Source organism: Cladophialophora carrionii (genome assembly GCF_000365165.1).
Source record: "Cladophialophora carrionii CBS 160.54 unplaced genomic scaffold supercont1.6, whole genome shotgun sequence".
Taxonomy (NCBI): domain Eukaryota; kingdom Fungi; phylum Ascomycota; class Eurotiomycetes; order Chaetothyriales; family Herpotrichiellaceae; genus Cladophialophora; species Cladophialophora carrionii.
Genome location: NW_008481831.1, coordinates 743696 through 759616, shown reverse-complemented (window position 1 = coordinate 759616; position 15921 = coordinate 743696). Strand labels below are relative to the sequence as shown.

Sequence of the window (15921 nt, the reverse complement as noted above, 5' to 3'; positions counted from 1 at the left end):
CACCATGCCATGCTCCCCGCGGCGTCGGTTTCGAGCCTGAATGGGACGAACCTCGGCAGGCAGCCGTTGTTCCAGTAGATGTGTCGGTTCTCGAGGACATACTGAGTGTAATTAGTGTATTGTGGTGTGGTGTAGTGTAGTGCGGTATCACATGCTCTGCGTGGGTAGAAGTACAAATATGGACTGACTCGTGAACCTGATCTGCCGCCTTGGGTCCATCTCGAGTCTCACATCTCACATCACATGCAAGTTCCATCGAAGCGTCAAAGCGGCAAAATCATTATGGATACATATGGGTACATATGAGTACATGTGTACCTGTGTACGGACCTACCTACTAGGGACTTGGGCTATCAGGTAGCTACTTACGTCGCATACCTAGAGTGACGCTGAGTGCTCTTTAGCCCACTGCCACATTTTCTACCTTGTCTTTGTTCATGCCCGCTGATCGGAATGGTAAACAAATCATCTCCGTCGTGCTCTCTCCATTATCACCCACCCATGCCCGTAGGTACGTTGTGATATCATTTCACCATGAACTCAAAACTACTGCATAAACGCACGCACACGCACACTCACACTGGACCTTACTCTGTACTCTGCTTCACTCCGGACGACGTTCACAGCGAACTCGAACGCAAGCCCGAGTGCCAGTGCCATGGCCAGCCTCGACGCCGACCATACAAACTTGGCCTTTACTACTGTGCGTTGGTCCACAAAGCGACACCTTTACACCTCATTATACCATGATTCCACAGGAGAGCCCGTTTTCCGTTCCATGTTGCTATGTACTGCTGTGGTGGCAAGTTCGCTCAAGCTGTAACTTAATGTACGTATCTGGATACCCTAGAGAATGGTGCCTTGGTTGCACTTTACTTTTGCGTTTGCGTCCGTTCGGCGGATATAGTACTTCGTACTGCACAGCATATGTACCCGCGGATACATAATTACTGTGTTACTGTGTCCAGTCAGTGCACATAGATATTGAATGCGAGATCATGGAACACGCGATGGGGATGCTTGGGACTCGGATGGCGAGGTGGCTGAACGATTGAACGATTGAACCGTTACATTCATGCTACCACAAGATACATCCAACCCAGAGAATGACTGCTACGTATGTAAGTCAATCGGCACTCAAGTCCGTCGTGGAGCGCCCGCTGGTATCCGAACAATGTGATCTGCAGTGCTTGAGAGTCTTTCGCGGCTGCGTTTCCTTGTACTGTGTATTCAGGTCTGCCATTTCATAAAATCCAGCACCTCGCGCCTGTATGGGTGACTGGGCATCTCATATCTTGGGTCGTAGGGTTTAGCGTACTGAGGTCATAAATCCCCAGTACTTACCCTACATGGATGATTGTTTCTGAGTACAGGACTCCCTAGACGAGGTGGCTTAGGGGCAGGCATACTCCATACAAGGGCCGTACAGTGGACTGTGTACCGACCTGACCGCATCCGAACCCTTCTGGTGCTTCATGCACCCCCTCTGCGAGTAGATATTTCTGCTTGAAAGTACAACTACCACGTAGGGCAGTGGACTTACGACCCCTCGGTCAATCGGGTGCTGTGTGGTTGTACGAGTAGCAAGTAGCAAGCAGCAAGTAGCAAGTACTAGCCCAGCACCAGGTCCTGTAGATACCCAGAGGTGCAAAACAAGGCGGGGTGATCTTATCGACTGCATGAGGGGCTTGTGAGTCTCGGCGCGTCTGAAGAACTCTTGGTACGAGTAGATGCGCAGTGAAATGTCATCAGGTTAGGGAGTACCTGCGGCATCGTCCTGGAGTAATGAGCCGGTTTGTCAATTCCTCTGGCTATCGGATATTGAAGCATGAGAGACAGGAGGCTTTCGCTTCTGACCGCAAATTCCAGGGGGGGACGAGGCTTGACCCCGTCGACGGAAACGCAAGGATCTGGCGGGGTCATGAAGTACGTACCTACTCTTACGGAGTACTCTTACTCTTACTGCCGCTCTGTACCACAGTAAGTACTGTGTTAAGGTGACGGGCGAGTCGGAGCTGGGATAATATAGGTGATTATTGTTTCCGTTCGCGAGCACGCCAACTTCGGCCTGAGAGTGAATTCGGGTGTGCCAGTCCTGCCATTTGGGGTACAGTCGTTTCCTGCCATGATTGTACAAACCACGGCTGAGCTGATCACGGCTAGATTCTCCAAGGGAGCTGCATACTTCGCACTGGGTACTGTGTCCTCCGTACTTGGTGCAGTGTCGTATGACTTTGCCTGGAGAGTGGAAGACCATCCAATGGGCAAATCACCGTGGGCTGGCCACGGGAAGCCGTGCATGAGCTGAAAGGCGCTGAATGGAGCTGAGGATATGCCGAGGCCAGGACTCTTCGCCGAACAGGGATCCGCCTGGACGGGGAGGAGAGGGGATGGGGAAGAAGGTACGTACCTCAACAATTAGTGGATACTGTACATAATTAAAGCGAATACGACCGACCTCAAGCGGGAAGTGGCACGGTACATTCTTAGGTACGTACCCCGATTGCCCCGTCGCTCTTCTGTATGTCGCTCTTCATGTAGCTCTTTGGCCATGTCTCAACGGGGATTGTAGCACCACGCAGGAAGAGGTACACGTATCGAAGCAGCAACGAGGATCAGCTGCAGAACAGAGTTGGAGTGCACAGCTTTTCATACTGCCATGTATGTACCGAGGCAGGGCCCTACGCTCCGAGATATGTAGAGATGACAACGACAACCACACCCCTGGCATATTGTGGACATGGATTGTTTACCTGTAGTCATAGGCCTTAGTAGATATGGCTACTTTACAATGATACCCCGTGCCGCGTTCTACGTACATACGAACTGCACGCCGCGTCTGGTGCCCAACGGCCAGCATGCAGTCTCGTGTCATTCGCCACACAGAACCCCCCTCTGCCGGTCCTCACTGGCGACCCGTCAAGGAGAGCAAAGCTTATAGACGCCCGAATCTCCACATGAGTGGCGATTTTTTCACTGCTGGAGCATGAAAATGCATCGAGTCTACCGTGCTGGGAAAGTGGTTGACCCGATCGGGCGAGAGCATGACCTGGTGCATAGGGGCCGCGCCTGGGCAGAAGGTGCGGGAGCTAAACAAGAGCCAGACTTGGGGGCGAGAGGGAGCTGGTGGGGACCTCGGGTTCGGGGAGCTGCGTGCTTGTCTGGGAGAGCATGGGATAGGATGAAGGGCGAGAAGGTACACGTAGTGGGATAATTACGGAGGGGGAGGCGTGGGAGAAGGGCAGACGAGTGGCGAATTGCGAAAAGAGGGGGTCTGTCGGTCTGGCTGTCTGTCTGTCTCCGGCTGAGTCTGAAACGGGTCACAGGCTGGTCTCGACTGGCCCATGGGAAGGCCGATTCCGTCTGACTAACACGCGTGCAAGTACCGGGGTACCCAACGAAGTCTCGGGCTGGAACTTTCGAACTTCGGCCGTGACTACAGGACGCGTCTTGGTGGAGATGAGGATAGCACAAACACTGCGGGGGCTGACTGCCAGGCCATAGTGTACCTCGTACACATACACAGTGTGCGGACTTGGCTGTGCAGTCGGAAGAGAGTTCATCTACTCGTACTCGTATCACAACTTGAGTCTGATCTTGGGTTTCGTATCTCATAATGTATTAGTATGGCTTTTCCTGGGTATCTGTGTGAGAAACAGTAGCAAAATCGTGCGAGGCTTTGGTGTGTGATTTGCCTCTCCAAGCCGCTCATCAACGCTCATCATGGATATCTGAGTCAAAATGCCATGTAGATCCCGGTATTCGATCATCAATCTCGTCTTGCAGATGTTCGGTGTTTTCACAAGCACGCTTCCTCGGATCATGTCCTCCCCTAAAAGGCCTGACCGTGGGTGACTGCGGGATGATGTGCTGGATCGGGTCTGCTGAGTTCAGGACTCATGGCATACCGTTCGCTCTTGGGACTTGCGCTGTACTTCGAGCTTGAAGCACCAGGACTCTGCGCTGTCTGAGGGAAAGGGCTTGAAATGGCGAGGTGCATTTTCGGCGTCTCCACCATAACGTCGTTCTTGCGGGAATACGAAGGGAGTGTATCGCGCTTGCTGCCGAGGAAGAACGATCGGTAGTGGCTTTTCCGGCTTGGAGGTTTCGGCGTGAACGCTTCCACATCAGCTTTGTGGGATGCAACGGCACCATGGGATCTGACTTGTCGAGCCGTGAGGTGGGCTTTGGTGTCTCGGAAGATGAAGCTCTGCGGCACCAGTCAGACAAGGGTACTCAGGTGGATGGAGCGCTAAAGTCACTCACGGCGAAGAGGTTGACGAAGCCCATCACAAAGACGATGATGCCCGAAGCAATGACAAGGCGCCAGAATGGCAAGCCAATGCTCTCCTCGCTTGTTGCCTGCTTGTTGAGATTTCCGAGCACGCTATTCCCGAGGAAGATCATGGCGACTCCAAGCATGACGAAGCTCGATCGAGGGCTGAACAGAGGCCAGTTTTTGGAGATGTACGACTTGAAGAGTGACAACTCGGTAAGGATGAGGAATCCTGAATGAGAATCAGCATAGGTTTCGAAGTCGCAATTGTATTCCAGAGACTCACCGCTCATTACGACTCGGATAATGTGCTCACAGGCATCAAAGAAGAAAAATTTGGATACAATGAAAGTCTTGACCAGCATGACTGAACTCGCGGCGATCACCGTGAGAAGGGCAATTATGTTCATGACTCGGATGGCGTTGAGCACGACGTAGCCGGCGCCGGCCAGTTTCTTGGGGAAGAAGAGCATTTTGCTGTAGTGGACAGGTTGAGCTTGATCGGTGAGAGTGATATCTGTCGCTGGGTATTCTGAAGTTCTGAGAGGTTAAGAAGGACTGTACAGTTCGCAGGAAGGAGATATTTCTGAGGATCAATTCAACAGTGAGGGTATCTCATGAATAGAACAATAGGATTAGTGACGGCTATTGAGGTGCCGGACATCAATGGAGGCGAATATACATAAGGAAAAAAATCAGCTCGCAGAAGTGACAGAAGCTGGAGGGGCGGCGGCAGAAATGAACAATTCTTCAATGACTCTGATCGAGCCTGGCCTGGAGTCGATTGTCGTCTCCTCATTTCTTCGTCTCAGAATGACAGTCGCAATAAGCGCGCGAGCGCGAGATGAAGCTGTAGTAAACCCATGGTGTATTCCACGAGCCAGACGTGTCCATTGGCCAGATGGTTGTACTGTCTGAAAAGACCTCGAGATCAGTTTCAGACGGGAAGGTGTCCTCGCCCGTGGCGATATCAAGACAAATCGAGCCTTCCGACGCCCAACACAGTCAAGATTGTGCAGCTGAAGCAGATTCGATGGTTTCCTCAGGCCTGAGCGAGGCGAGGGGAAGGAGTGGATGAGGTTCAACGACGCTTGAGGGTCAGTCGAATCTGAAACGCGCTTGAGGCTTGCTGCCTTATTTGGCCCTTGACGCCCGGTCCGTTTCCCAATTGCCACAGCCTCGTGCGTGCTGAAGAAATGCGGTGATCTTCGTGGAGTGACCGGCCGGACACTTCAGCGCCATCATAATCATGGTCAGTTAGGCATGAAGGTGGTACGCAGCGACGAGGTGAGATGAGGTTGATTCCGAATCTGACTCGGTCGTTCCTCGGACGCGCGATTTCTTTTTGCCGACAACCTGCGCTCGCCCTCGTAAGGCTCCGACCACAGTGTACACAGAAGTTCCCGACAGCTCTCTCACGGACAGTCGCCCTCGAACGATAACGTGCAATATACTCGGTAGTCCTCCTCACACCCAGGACTTTCAGAAGTCGTTCTACACACACTCGCCGCCAAAATGACTCGAGGTAATCAGAGAGACAAGGCGCGCGAGAAGAATCTCAAAGAGCAAGCTGGACAGGTAAGAATTACCGCCTCGCAAACAGACACCTCCGACTTCTCGATCCTTTCGCCGGACAGCAGCTACTCGAGGCTTCGCCGGCTCAATAAACAGGATCCACGACGTGCAAGGGTCTGACACTGACACTCGTCCGCGACAGAAAAAGAAGAACACACAATCGGGCACCGAGTTCCAACGGACAAAGGAACAACAAGCAGCCATCATGCGAGAGAAGCAGGCAAAAGGTGGGTCACTACACCACTCTAGGTTGGACACATGGAATTTGTTTCTGATTTCTGGGAACAGCCGAAGCCAAAAAGTCGGAAGGAGGCGCGGACACGAAGAAGAAATGAGACGCCTCCCTCGCGATGGGTCAAGAAGCACAGTCTCTCTCCTATCGTGGACGTACTGGGAATGAATATGAAGCGGCTTAGCGAGGAGTTCTGTGAGAGGTGCATGCAGGCGAACAGCGGTCCATACTAGAGTTGGCTACTTCTCGATCACTTGGTTGCTAGACCACGCACATTTCATGGCCACACTGACGTTCGAATTAATTCTGCTCTCGAGTATTTGATGCGCAACGCGTACGAGTTCCAACCTTGACCACAAAAGCCGCCAGCCATCTTGCTTGCAGCCAGAACTTGCGGTGCGCAGTAAGCAAGCAGTGACGTGCTCACAATGGCATGTTTCAGATCTGGCTTTCAGAACTTGACTATCTCCTTTCGCGCATGATGCTGCTGTAAGAGCTATAGTGATGTATTCAAACCCACGACACTGTAGACCACGCTGTAGCCCTAGAGCCGCCATTATTCCAGCCGTGCAATGCGGACCATCGATTTTCCGGCTCCGTATATAAAACGACGAGGCGACATCTCAAGAGGAATGCTCTCTGCCCTTGACCTCGACACTACTGAAGCAAGATTATCAGAGCATTCAGAAGACACACTTCCAATCTAACATGTAACGCTGTTGTCTTTGATATATTACGCGCCATGACCCTCTGGAGCAGGTACGTATGCCACCCCGATTCAAGGAATCGCACAGGATACCTAATTAACGAAGAAACCCTCCCTTAATAGCATAAAACCATTCTGGCCTCTCCTCTTCACCTTCATCCTCCCGCGAGCGCTCAACTACTACCGGGCTCTCAAAGTTGCGTACCGAACACGACCCCCGCCACGGCCTCTGGACAGCAAAACGACCCGCGGTCTCAACGCTCTCTTCGGATCAATATGCACGTTTCTCTACGCCTCGTGGCCCAACTTGAGAGGCGATCTCAGCGAGCATAACGTCTTCGTCATCACGCAGAGCCGGCTGGGCGTCGCGACAGACGTGCTGTTCCAGAGACTAGCGCTGCTGAGGGAAGGAGGACGGCTCATCCCCGTGGACGAGACGCTGCGGTCGAAGCTCACGTCGCCGGCGTAAGTCATGAGTCATTGTCTATTCCCTGTTGCTGGTAGCGCGTAACTCTATTGCGCACACGCAAAGAACCGCAGAATCGCAGAACCGAATCGTTTGAACGTGCGCATACTTCGTTTCCTGAATGTTTAGAATGCTTGCTTGCTTTGACACTTGATGCCTTGTGCTTAAACGACTGCTGACCGATGTGGCATGCATGACAGCCTCCGCCAACTGTACCTCCGCTTCGGCCCCTCGACGCTTCTGGGCTGCCAATTCTGCCACGCCGACGACCCGTTCTCCTACCTCCTCTACCATCTCCCGACGAACACCATCCTCCCGCACCTATTCCACATCTTCACCCTCGGGCTCGCCACCTCCGAGACGCTCTCCGGCTACGAAGCCAGCACCTGGCGGCACGGCACCGTGCTCGGCGCCCTCGTTCTTGCGGGCCTGGACGTGTTTCTGACGACGACGTACGCGCCCGTGGTAACCCCTACGACCACGGCCCCAGCGGGGACGTTCTGGATCGGGTCGTCGCTCCGATACCTGTCGCTCGTGGCCTTTGACGCGGCCGTCGCGTTTCTGATCTACGCCTCGGCCACGCGGCGGTTCTATCTGTTCCCCGCGCTGGCGGCAGCAACCTCCGATGTGGACGCAGACCCCGAACTCAGCAGGCGGAGGACCGAGGAGACGGTCACGCAGGCGACGCTGGCGTTGCAGATGGCCGGCACGAATCTGCGGGCCTACAGTATTGCGCGGAATGCCGTGGTCAGGAATCCCGGCTTGAAGGCCACGGATGACGAGTACTGGCGGACTGCGGTGGCGATGGAGGGCGGCGGCGACGAGAGTGTTTTGGCCGAGGAGGAGGTCCAGGCCGCGATCGCGAGGGCGTATGGGAGTGGCGGCGTGGATGTCGAGAATGTGAGGAGGGAGGCCGAGGCGTTTGTCAGGCATGCTACCAGGGCGTTGGACGGGGGAGCGAGATAGAAGGGGCGGCGGTAGAGATTGATTCTAGCTCGGCGTCGGCGATCGATAGACTGCATAGGCATCAGTTCAATTCGTCGACCTCAAGCTTTCCTTGAATCGTGACAGACTGCAAGTACATCCATTCATCGATCTCAGGCATTCAATCGTTATGGGTACGACTAATCCTCTCGGATCTATCATGCCAGGTTTATTCGTATAAGAGACCCTCACGTTCGTCATTTCTTTAATCATCCTCTTCATCCTTGATAACAATCGCGTCCTCGTCATTCTTCTCCTTCTTCACGAACACATCCTCCCGTTCAACCACCCTCCGCCCGTCCCGGCCCATGACCTCAGTCGCGAACACGATGGTCTCAACGCCAGCAGGAACTCGCTCCTCCTCTCCCTCAGGTAAAGCATCGACATCGATCTCCATGCCGAGAAGACTCTTCAGAATCACCTCGGCCCCTGCTTTGCTCATGATCATATTCTTCTCTTTGCACCGCTCATCGCAGATACACTCGGTGCAGCCATCCAGACAATGACAGGCCGCGACCCGCCGGACTGCCCTCTCGAGCAAGCTATCGATAAACTCAAACGCCTTGGCCGCGATTCCACTTCCGGCGGGCCCACCCTTCGCATCGTAAAACGTCAGTCTCGCCGGCCGTTTACGCTGCGTCTCCTTCTTAGCAAACTCTTTCAGCGCGTTCTTGCACTCGGTCCGCACATCGCCGGGCATGCTGACCACGAATTGCGGCATGAGACTCATGAGGGCGTGTTCGGCGGCATGGATCGCCGCCGCAAGGTTCAGGCGCTTGTGCTGAAGGATTTGGAGCGCGTATTTAGGCACGTCGAGCCACAGGCCTTTTGAGTGGATGATGATGGGCGGATTGTCCACCGCCACAGCATCCAAGATGCGACGCTTCTGATCCACCTTGAAGAACCCGAATACCACGGCGTGCACCTTGATGCGCCCGAAGTATGCTTTTGTCAGAGACGTGGCGGAGACGCGGCGGACTTGTTCCGTCTCGATAGGGTCCACGTCGGTGTAGTCGCGCTGCTGCGTTGTCCAGTCGACTTTGACAAGTTGCACGCGTGCCATCTTTCGTTCCGGCGAAAATTCCTTGACCATGTATGTCCGGCCCTGGTGCAGGAAGATGCCGCCGTCGTAGAGCGTGAAGAAGGCACGCGACGCTTCCACTTCCTCCAGCACGACGTTTCGGCCGTGCGTGATGTCGATGACTGCAAAATGATCCTCTTCGGTATCCCTTATTGCCACGCATCGTGACGGCAAAGGTCGAAACCGGGGATTGCAGTGGTAAAACCCCATCGGGTCATACGTGAGTCGGTCCACGCATATTTCCGTCACCATCTTTCCCAGGTACTTCTCGTCTTCGTCGGGTTTGATGGGCATTTCAAACGCAGCGCATTGGATGTGTCCTTCCACGACAAGTTCGTTGGTCAAGTCGACCTGCAATTCGCAGTTGGGCTTCGTGAAAATCTCGTCCGGGTTCTGCATGTAATATTGATCCACGGCGAATGAGTCGCCGACCAAGACGGAGAGGGAATCGCGGTTTCGGCGTCCGGCTCGACCGCTTTGTTGTCGCAGGTTAGCAATCGTATAGGGGAAACCCATAGTGACGACGGCGTCAAGGGAGCCAATGTCCACACCTAGTTCGAGCGCAGTAGTGGCAATGATGCCCATGAGCCTACCGCTGAACATCTCTGATTCGATGCGCCGGCGGTCTTGAGCTGAATACCCGCCTCGATAGCCCATGACCAGTGCTGCACACTCTGGTCTTTCGAGGTTGGTGAATTCGGCCTTGACTGCAGCGAGTAGGACTTCGCACTGCTTCCGCACGCGACAGAATGCTATGGTTCGAACACCACGTAATATGAGCTGACAGATGAGCCGCGCGGTCTCGGCAAAGGCGTCGCCTCGCCCGGAGGAATGGTCTCCTGGGTCCTTGAACGGTGTATTCCAGCATAGGAACTCCTTCCGACCGGACGGTGAACCGTCAAAATCCGTCAGCTTGACTTTATCGACGCCGAAGATCGTCTTCATGTGTTCTTGTGGGTTCGCCACTGTGGCGGAACAAGAGATGAATTTCACCTTGCGGTTTCCCACTGCGGCACATATTCGTCGCAATCGACGCATTATGAATGCTACATGGGCGCCGAAGAGGCCGTTGTATACGTGCAGTTCGTCGACAACGACGTACTTGAGGTTCTGGAGAAACGTTCGCCACCCGCTCTCCTGTGGCAGGATTGTGATGTGCAACATGTCGGGATTTGTGAAGATGATCCGCCCTTCGTCCCGGATGTGATTGCGTTCCCCCATCGGCGTATCCCCATCAAAGGTTTCGACAATGGCATGCTCCAAGCCAGGGATGTACTTCAGCAGCTCTTTCATACTTCTCCTCTGATCCTGCGCGAGTGCCTTGGTCGGAAAGATATACATGCCTCGACTTTCGGGGTCTTTTTCGAGTTCGTGAAGCATTGGGATCTGGTAGATCAGCGACTTGCCTGAGCTTGTTGACGTAGACACGATAACATGGTGGCCATCGTGCAGATTATTGATTGCTTCGGCTTGATGAGAATAGAGCTTGGTGATGTTCTTGCAGTTGTACAGCGCATTGACTAAGTTCTGGGACAATGGGAAGCTCAGATCACCGTATATGGCAGGCTGAGGATCGAAGACGCGATGTCCATCTGGCACGATTTGGTGCGTATACCACTCCAACTCGCTGATTTCCTTGACGATGTCCGCGATGGATTTCCGTTCTTTCGGGATTGCCTTGGGCACGATTTCAACTTGCGGAGCTGGGGTTGCGTGGCGACTTGTGGAGGGATAGGGAAGATATTGTTGTTTCACTTCCATAATCTTCTCGACTGCATCCTTTTGCTCTTCAGCACACTGGTTGAGGAATGAATTGATAGCGGACGTGAACTTGGCGTTGCGCTTCTCGATGAGCCTCAGCATGGACTTCTGGCTGAACACAGGCATCTTGAGGTCTTCGTTGCGTAACTTGTTTGTTGCTTTTGTCGGTTGCCCGGTCTTCGGATCAATGACCTGTCTCTTCAGATCGCCATCAATGAATTCGAACAAAAGCAGCTCTTTGGCTTCTCCCGGCGGGTCTTTCGGTCCGCTCTCATCCTCTTGCAGCGATCGAAAATGTTGTGCCCTGCCACCCTTGACACCGTCCTCCTCACCCATTAGCGTGACGAGCAGGTGTTCTTCGTCCACGTATGCAAAGTTGATGGCTCGAGGGACCAAGGCCTTTACCTGCGCCACATCGTCCTCCACCAGCGGCCTCTTGATATGTCCTTCCACCGCAGCCTTGATGTTGTCCCATGTCGTTGCAAAGTGCTTCCTGGTGCAGCAAAACGTGTAGACCAGATTCAGAGCGCGGTGTAGTTGAGATAGGTACTTGAAATGCTCTGGCCACACGATCTCCGTTTCGACGAGGTTAGACGAGGAATTCCGGCGCAGCATGGCTGGCTTCGAGGATGCCTTGGTTCTTCTGGGTTTCGTGCCCCCATCGTGCCCTTTCGCCGGTACTGTAGTCGTTGTCGATGTAGTGGTAACCGAGTCAGCGTCGGTTGACTGCACTTCAGCATCGTTGGATTGGCGCTTTCGCTTTCGATTGACGGGCACTCGGGACACCGTCGCCCCCTGTAACTTGGCCATGGGGGTTCTAGAGGCTCAAGCATTAGATGTCAGATGCAAATGGCTGTCGTCCAGCCCATTGTCGGCCTGTGTGGCGCCTCAAACAATGAACACGGGAAAGAATACGAGCCACATTGACTTTGGGGCCGGTCGAGTGACGTCAACAGGCGAACGTTACACATCGCGTCCAGCCACGAAAACACGTGATGAGGGGTGGAATACCTGTGGAGGACACGACGCGCAATGGGAAAGGATCATCTACAATCAAGTGCCATTCCTGTCTATTTGAGTACACAAAAACTCCAAGTGTCCAAGTGCCTTTGTTCCCGGCACTCCGCCGTCGTCAAAATGTCAGCACGACGCTGGATGTCGCCGGCGCCCGCGACGTCGACAACATAGCGCCCCATCGGCGCCGCGTCCACCCGACGTAATCATGCCGTTGGCGCCTATTGCGCGCCACGGCCTCCCTGGCGCTCCCGCGCACGTCGCTGCAGCTCTTGCAGCTGCCGAAGCTGCTGCAATCTGGCCTCGGGGGGTGGGATGTTGTCCATCCCAAACCCCCCGGCCAGTGCACGAGCCTCGGCCAGGATCTGGCCGACCTCACGATCTGGCCGTCGTGCCTCGAGCTGCTCGACACGTGCCTGCAGCTGCTGCATGTGCAGTTGCTGGTCGTTGATTCGAAGGGCACGATTGTTGATGTCGCGCATGAAGACACCGCCGGCAGGGTGGTCGAGGAGGTTTTGCATGGCAGCAGTGCGCGGTTCTTTGATCTCAGGGTCGATTCGCAACTGGCTCTCATCTAGATCGGCATTCATCGCTTTGGCTTTCGCGATAGCTTCCTTCTCGGCTTCGATGGCCTCCTTTTCATGTCTGTTGTAGCCGGGCTCGTCATAGAGGATGCACTTTGGACCAAAGTGATTGTAAGAACCACCAGGGAAGTCGGTGATGTCGTCATTGCAAACGTAGCAAAAGGCACTGCCGCATCGTGTGCAACTCATCTTGTTGCAACCAAACTCCTTGAGTATTGGCGCGCCGCATTTTCGACATGTCCGGATGACAGCTGCTGAGCGGGCTTCTTCGATGAGATGTCGCGCTGACAAGACCTTGTCCACACTGGCTTCTTCACAGGTCTTTGGTGCATGATCGTCCTTCTTGCATCTTCTGCAGGTCGCGCGAGAACACTCTGGGTTCTGACAGAAGAAGACCGGCTCTTCTTTGATATCTCCGCAGATGGCTTTGTAATCGCAGCACGGGCATTGTTCCAGTCCTTCAATGTTGGCGGCCACGATCTCAGCTTGCTGTTCGTTGAGTTCCAAGCGATCGAAGGTGGTGATGGGGATTGCTCTGCCGACGTCTTCATGGGAAAGCTTTGCCTCACAGCCACTATCGTCCATGCAAAGCATCTCATGTTGCAACATGCCGACTTGTGTGTCCGCCAGCCCCTCCACACACGTGAAGCAGAAGTTGTGCGGAACCTCTGCGGTGCAAGGCACGACGCGGTTGAGAGGTACCTGGGCGTCGTAGCAACATTGACACTCCATGATGGCGCCAGACTGAATATGTTCCGCCAAGTTCAACGCTTCGGCTTCTTCCTTTGCCTTTCTCGCGGCTTCTTTGATTTCTTCACGCATGACGTACTGTTTCGCCGCTTGCAGTTCATTCACGCGGTGTGCATACTCTCCTGGGACGCGGCGGTCACTGGCTTTCAACAGATATTTCTTCTCGAGGTCAGGTCTTGGTTGCTTTCGACGCGCGTAAGGCTTAGCATGGACCGTGTAGTACTGGTCTTCCAGTTCGTGGACAGCGACGTAAGTATCGAAGATTGACTTCTTCTCTTTTACCATCGCGTCAACAAAGTGGCTTGGGACGTGCGGGAAGTGCTTCGCAATCAAGATGGTGGCATCTTTCATATACATGTCGTCTTTCGGAAGCGTTCGGTTCCATGTAATTGTGATCCCTGTACCATCAACTGCTGAGCTCGTCTTGCTAGCTGTGGCATTGGAACTGCGCTCTTTCGGATAAGACTTGAGTTCAACGATCTCGGAGATGATTTTCTCAGCAAGAGGTGGCGGTCCAAGAACAATGAGATCGTCGTCGTCATCCTCAACGTATCGTGACTTTGGAAGTTCTTCTCGAATCTTCTTCTGGACGAAGGCACGCTCGATATCGGGGAAGACATCAAGCACACTGTCAAGACAGCGTTTCTGCAAAGCGGCGTTGTGCTCGACTGCAACGTCGTCGTCAGAGCTTGACTCTATGTCATAGGTCATGTAGCCCATCTTCTGTTCTCGTTGTAGCTTTGCCAGTCTCTTTTCTCTCTTCGTAACAAGATCGGCGTCCCACTTATCACAGAGCTCCTGGTGGCCTTCGACGGTGCCGAGCGCAACCGGGAAGCGTTCATAGCCAGGCCCTCGATACATCTTTACCTCGAGCCGGCTGTCGACATAGTATGGTGGTTCCTTGGGTTCTTCCTTCTTCTTTGAAGGCTTTGACTTGCGGTATGTAGGATGACTTGAGCCGGATGCTGTGGGGATTGCGACGGGCAGAGTAGGGTTGGGGGGCCAGGCATACTGTTGGGTCTTTAAATCGGAAGCCAATGCATCATGTCTGAGTTTTTGGTCGGGGGCAGGTTCATCACGTCTGAGTTCTAAGTTGGGACGCATCTGCAGCGGAGCTGTGTCGATCAAGGCAGGTGGATCAACTGGAGGTGCACGACGTTTCATGCCAGTCCGCGCTGGTGGATGAGGAGAACCGTCCTGAGAGCTGCCATCTGCGCGCGATCGCTTGTGAGTAGGAGCAGGAGGCAGTATGACAACATCCATGTCCGAGCCATCAGCGTCGCTGGATGAGTCGATTGCAATGACCTCTCTGCCGGCTTCTGCAGGAACTCGATAAGCAGGGGGGAGCTCTGCAGGTTGGCCGCCTTCGGCTTCATCGTCATCGGACACTTCGATAACAGGCTCGTTCCGTTCTTCAAGGGCCTCTCGTACTCGGCGAGGAGATCGATACACAGTGGTGTCTGGAAGTTCATCGAGATCTCGGGGTATCTCCTTCCACCTAGAATTGAGGTCGTTAGCTTTCGATGTTGTGTAGGGCCGACCGGGTCGAACTGAGGCACGGAGGATGGCCTCAACAACTTTGTCGCTGGGACGGTTGGTGATGGAGTGGTCCAAGACACCATGTCTAATTGTGCAAAAGGAAGACCATCTTTCACTCGCCACTTACCCAGGGCCCATCGGCTCATACGACATATTGGATGTTGAGCTGAACGGTCGCGGTTCACTGGTCGTCCAGATGTGCTGTTCGCGAGTATGGACTGAGGCCCACAAATTGGACGCGGACCCGCAGCCAAGGACGGAGGTCAGGCTAGGTCAGAGACTTGAAGAGAAGAAGGAAGCGAAGTACTGTATCTGCGTGTGAATGTCGCGGCGGATGCAGTGAGTGGTACAATACAAGGATGCCGTGAGGTGAACCAGGGATGAAGAAAGTAAGTGTCAAGGTTCGCGAAAGGAAGAAAAAAGAAAAAGGCAAACTTGTCGCAATAAATAATGTGCGCAAGGCAGACAATTCGGCTGGCGCGCGTTATTCACTGATTGTTTTCTGTTGAAGGTCCGGCATTGTCGATTCAGTGAAGTGGGCGGACAGTGAAGTTCTGGGATGGCAGGACTCTACCCGACTAAGTCACGGCGAGTGCCGCCCGAAAACTTGGTCCAATGCTTCGAGTGCTCAGGCGAGACTATGGCGAGGTGAGGTCTTGCCTCTGATATCGCAGCATGTCGCTGCTGCTGGACGGCGGAAAGAAGCTGCTTAGAGGGGTAAATAGAGAGAGCGCATTCAGGTCTGCCACTGCCACCGCCACTGCAGGTCACATCATGCAACAGCTGTCAAGGCATCCACTGCCTGAGGTTCCGTCTTGGTTCTTCGTGTCTGTGCCTTCTCAACAGTCAGACCGAGAACCAACTTCGCAGATGAACACCTCGGCAGCCTTGTAGGGTGAGATAGGCGCATGGCAGCATCGACGGTACGTAGCCATTTCGGGTCCTTCTCGGCT

General features: G+C 54.0%; 5 protein-coding genes across 5 annotated transcripts; 2 read left to right on the top strand and 3 right to left on the bottom strand.

The window, feature by feature from the left end:
- Nucleotides 1-3832: 3832 nt before the first annotated feature.
- On the bottom strand, nucleotides 3833-4749 carry G647_07229 (uncharacterized protein; the record flags this gene model as incomplete). The annotated part of the gene is made up of 3 exons (XM_008731545.1): nucleotides 3833-4210; nucleotides 4267-4508; nucleotides 4563-4749. The coding sequence occupies 3 exons, from the start codon at nucleotides 4747-4749 to the stop codon at nucleotides 3833-3835; spliced, it is 807 nt and encodes a 268-aa protein (XP_008729767.1).
- A 1042-nt stretch (nucleotides 4750-5791) lies between these two features.
- Nucleotides 5792-6186, top strand: G647_07228 (uncharacterized protein; the record flags this gene model as incomplete). Its single annotated transcript, XM_008731544.1, has 3 exons — nucleotides 5792-5854; nucleotides 5994-6078; nucleotides 6140-6186. 3 exons carry the CDS (start codon nucleotides 5792-5794, stop codon nucleotides 6184-6186), a joined length of 195 nt encoding a protein of 64 aa, XP_008729766.1.
- Nucleotides 6187-6825: 639 nt separating this feature from the next.
- Nucleotides 6826-8221, top strand: G647_07227 (uncharacterized protein; the record flags this gene model as incomplete). Its single annotated transcript, XM_008731543.1, has 3 exons — nucleotides 6826-6842; nucleotides 6913-7254; nucleotides 7456-8221. 3 exons carry the CDS (start codon nucleotides 6826-6828, stop codon nucleotides 8219-8221), a joined length of 1125 nt encoding a protein of 374 aa, XP_008729765.1.
- Nucleotides 8222-8444: 223 nt separating this feature from the next.
- G647_07226 (uncharacterized protein) lies at nucleotides 8445-11891 on the bottom strand (the record flags this gene model as incomplete). The annotated part of the gene is made up of 1 exon (XM_008731542.1): nucleotides 8445-11891. One exon carries the CDS (start codon nucleotides 11889-11891, stop codon nucleotides 8445-8447), a length of 3447 nt encoding a protein of 1148 aa, XP_008729764.1.
- Nucleotides 11892-12316: 425 nt separating this feature from the next.
- Nucleotides 12317-15121, bottom strand: G647_07225 (uncharacterized protein; the record flags this gene model as incomplete). Its single annotated transcript, XM_008731541.1, has 2 exons — nucleotides 12317-14927; nucleotides 15096-15121. The coding sequence occupies 2 exons, from the start codon at nucleotides 15119-15121 to the stop codon at nucleotides 12317-12319; spliced, it is 2637 nt and encodes an 878-aa protein (XP_008729763.1).
- Nucleotides 15122-15921: the final 800 nt, after the last annotated feature.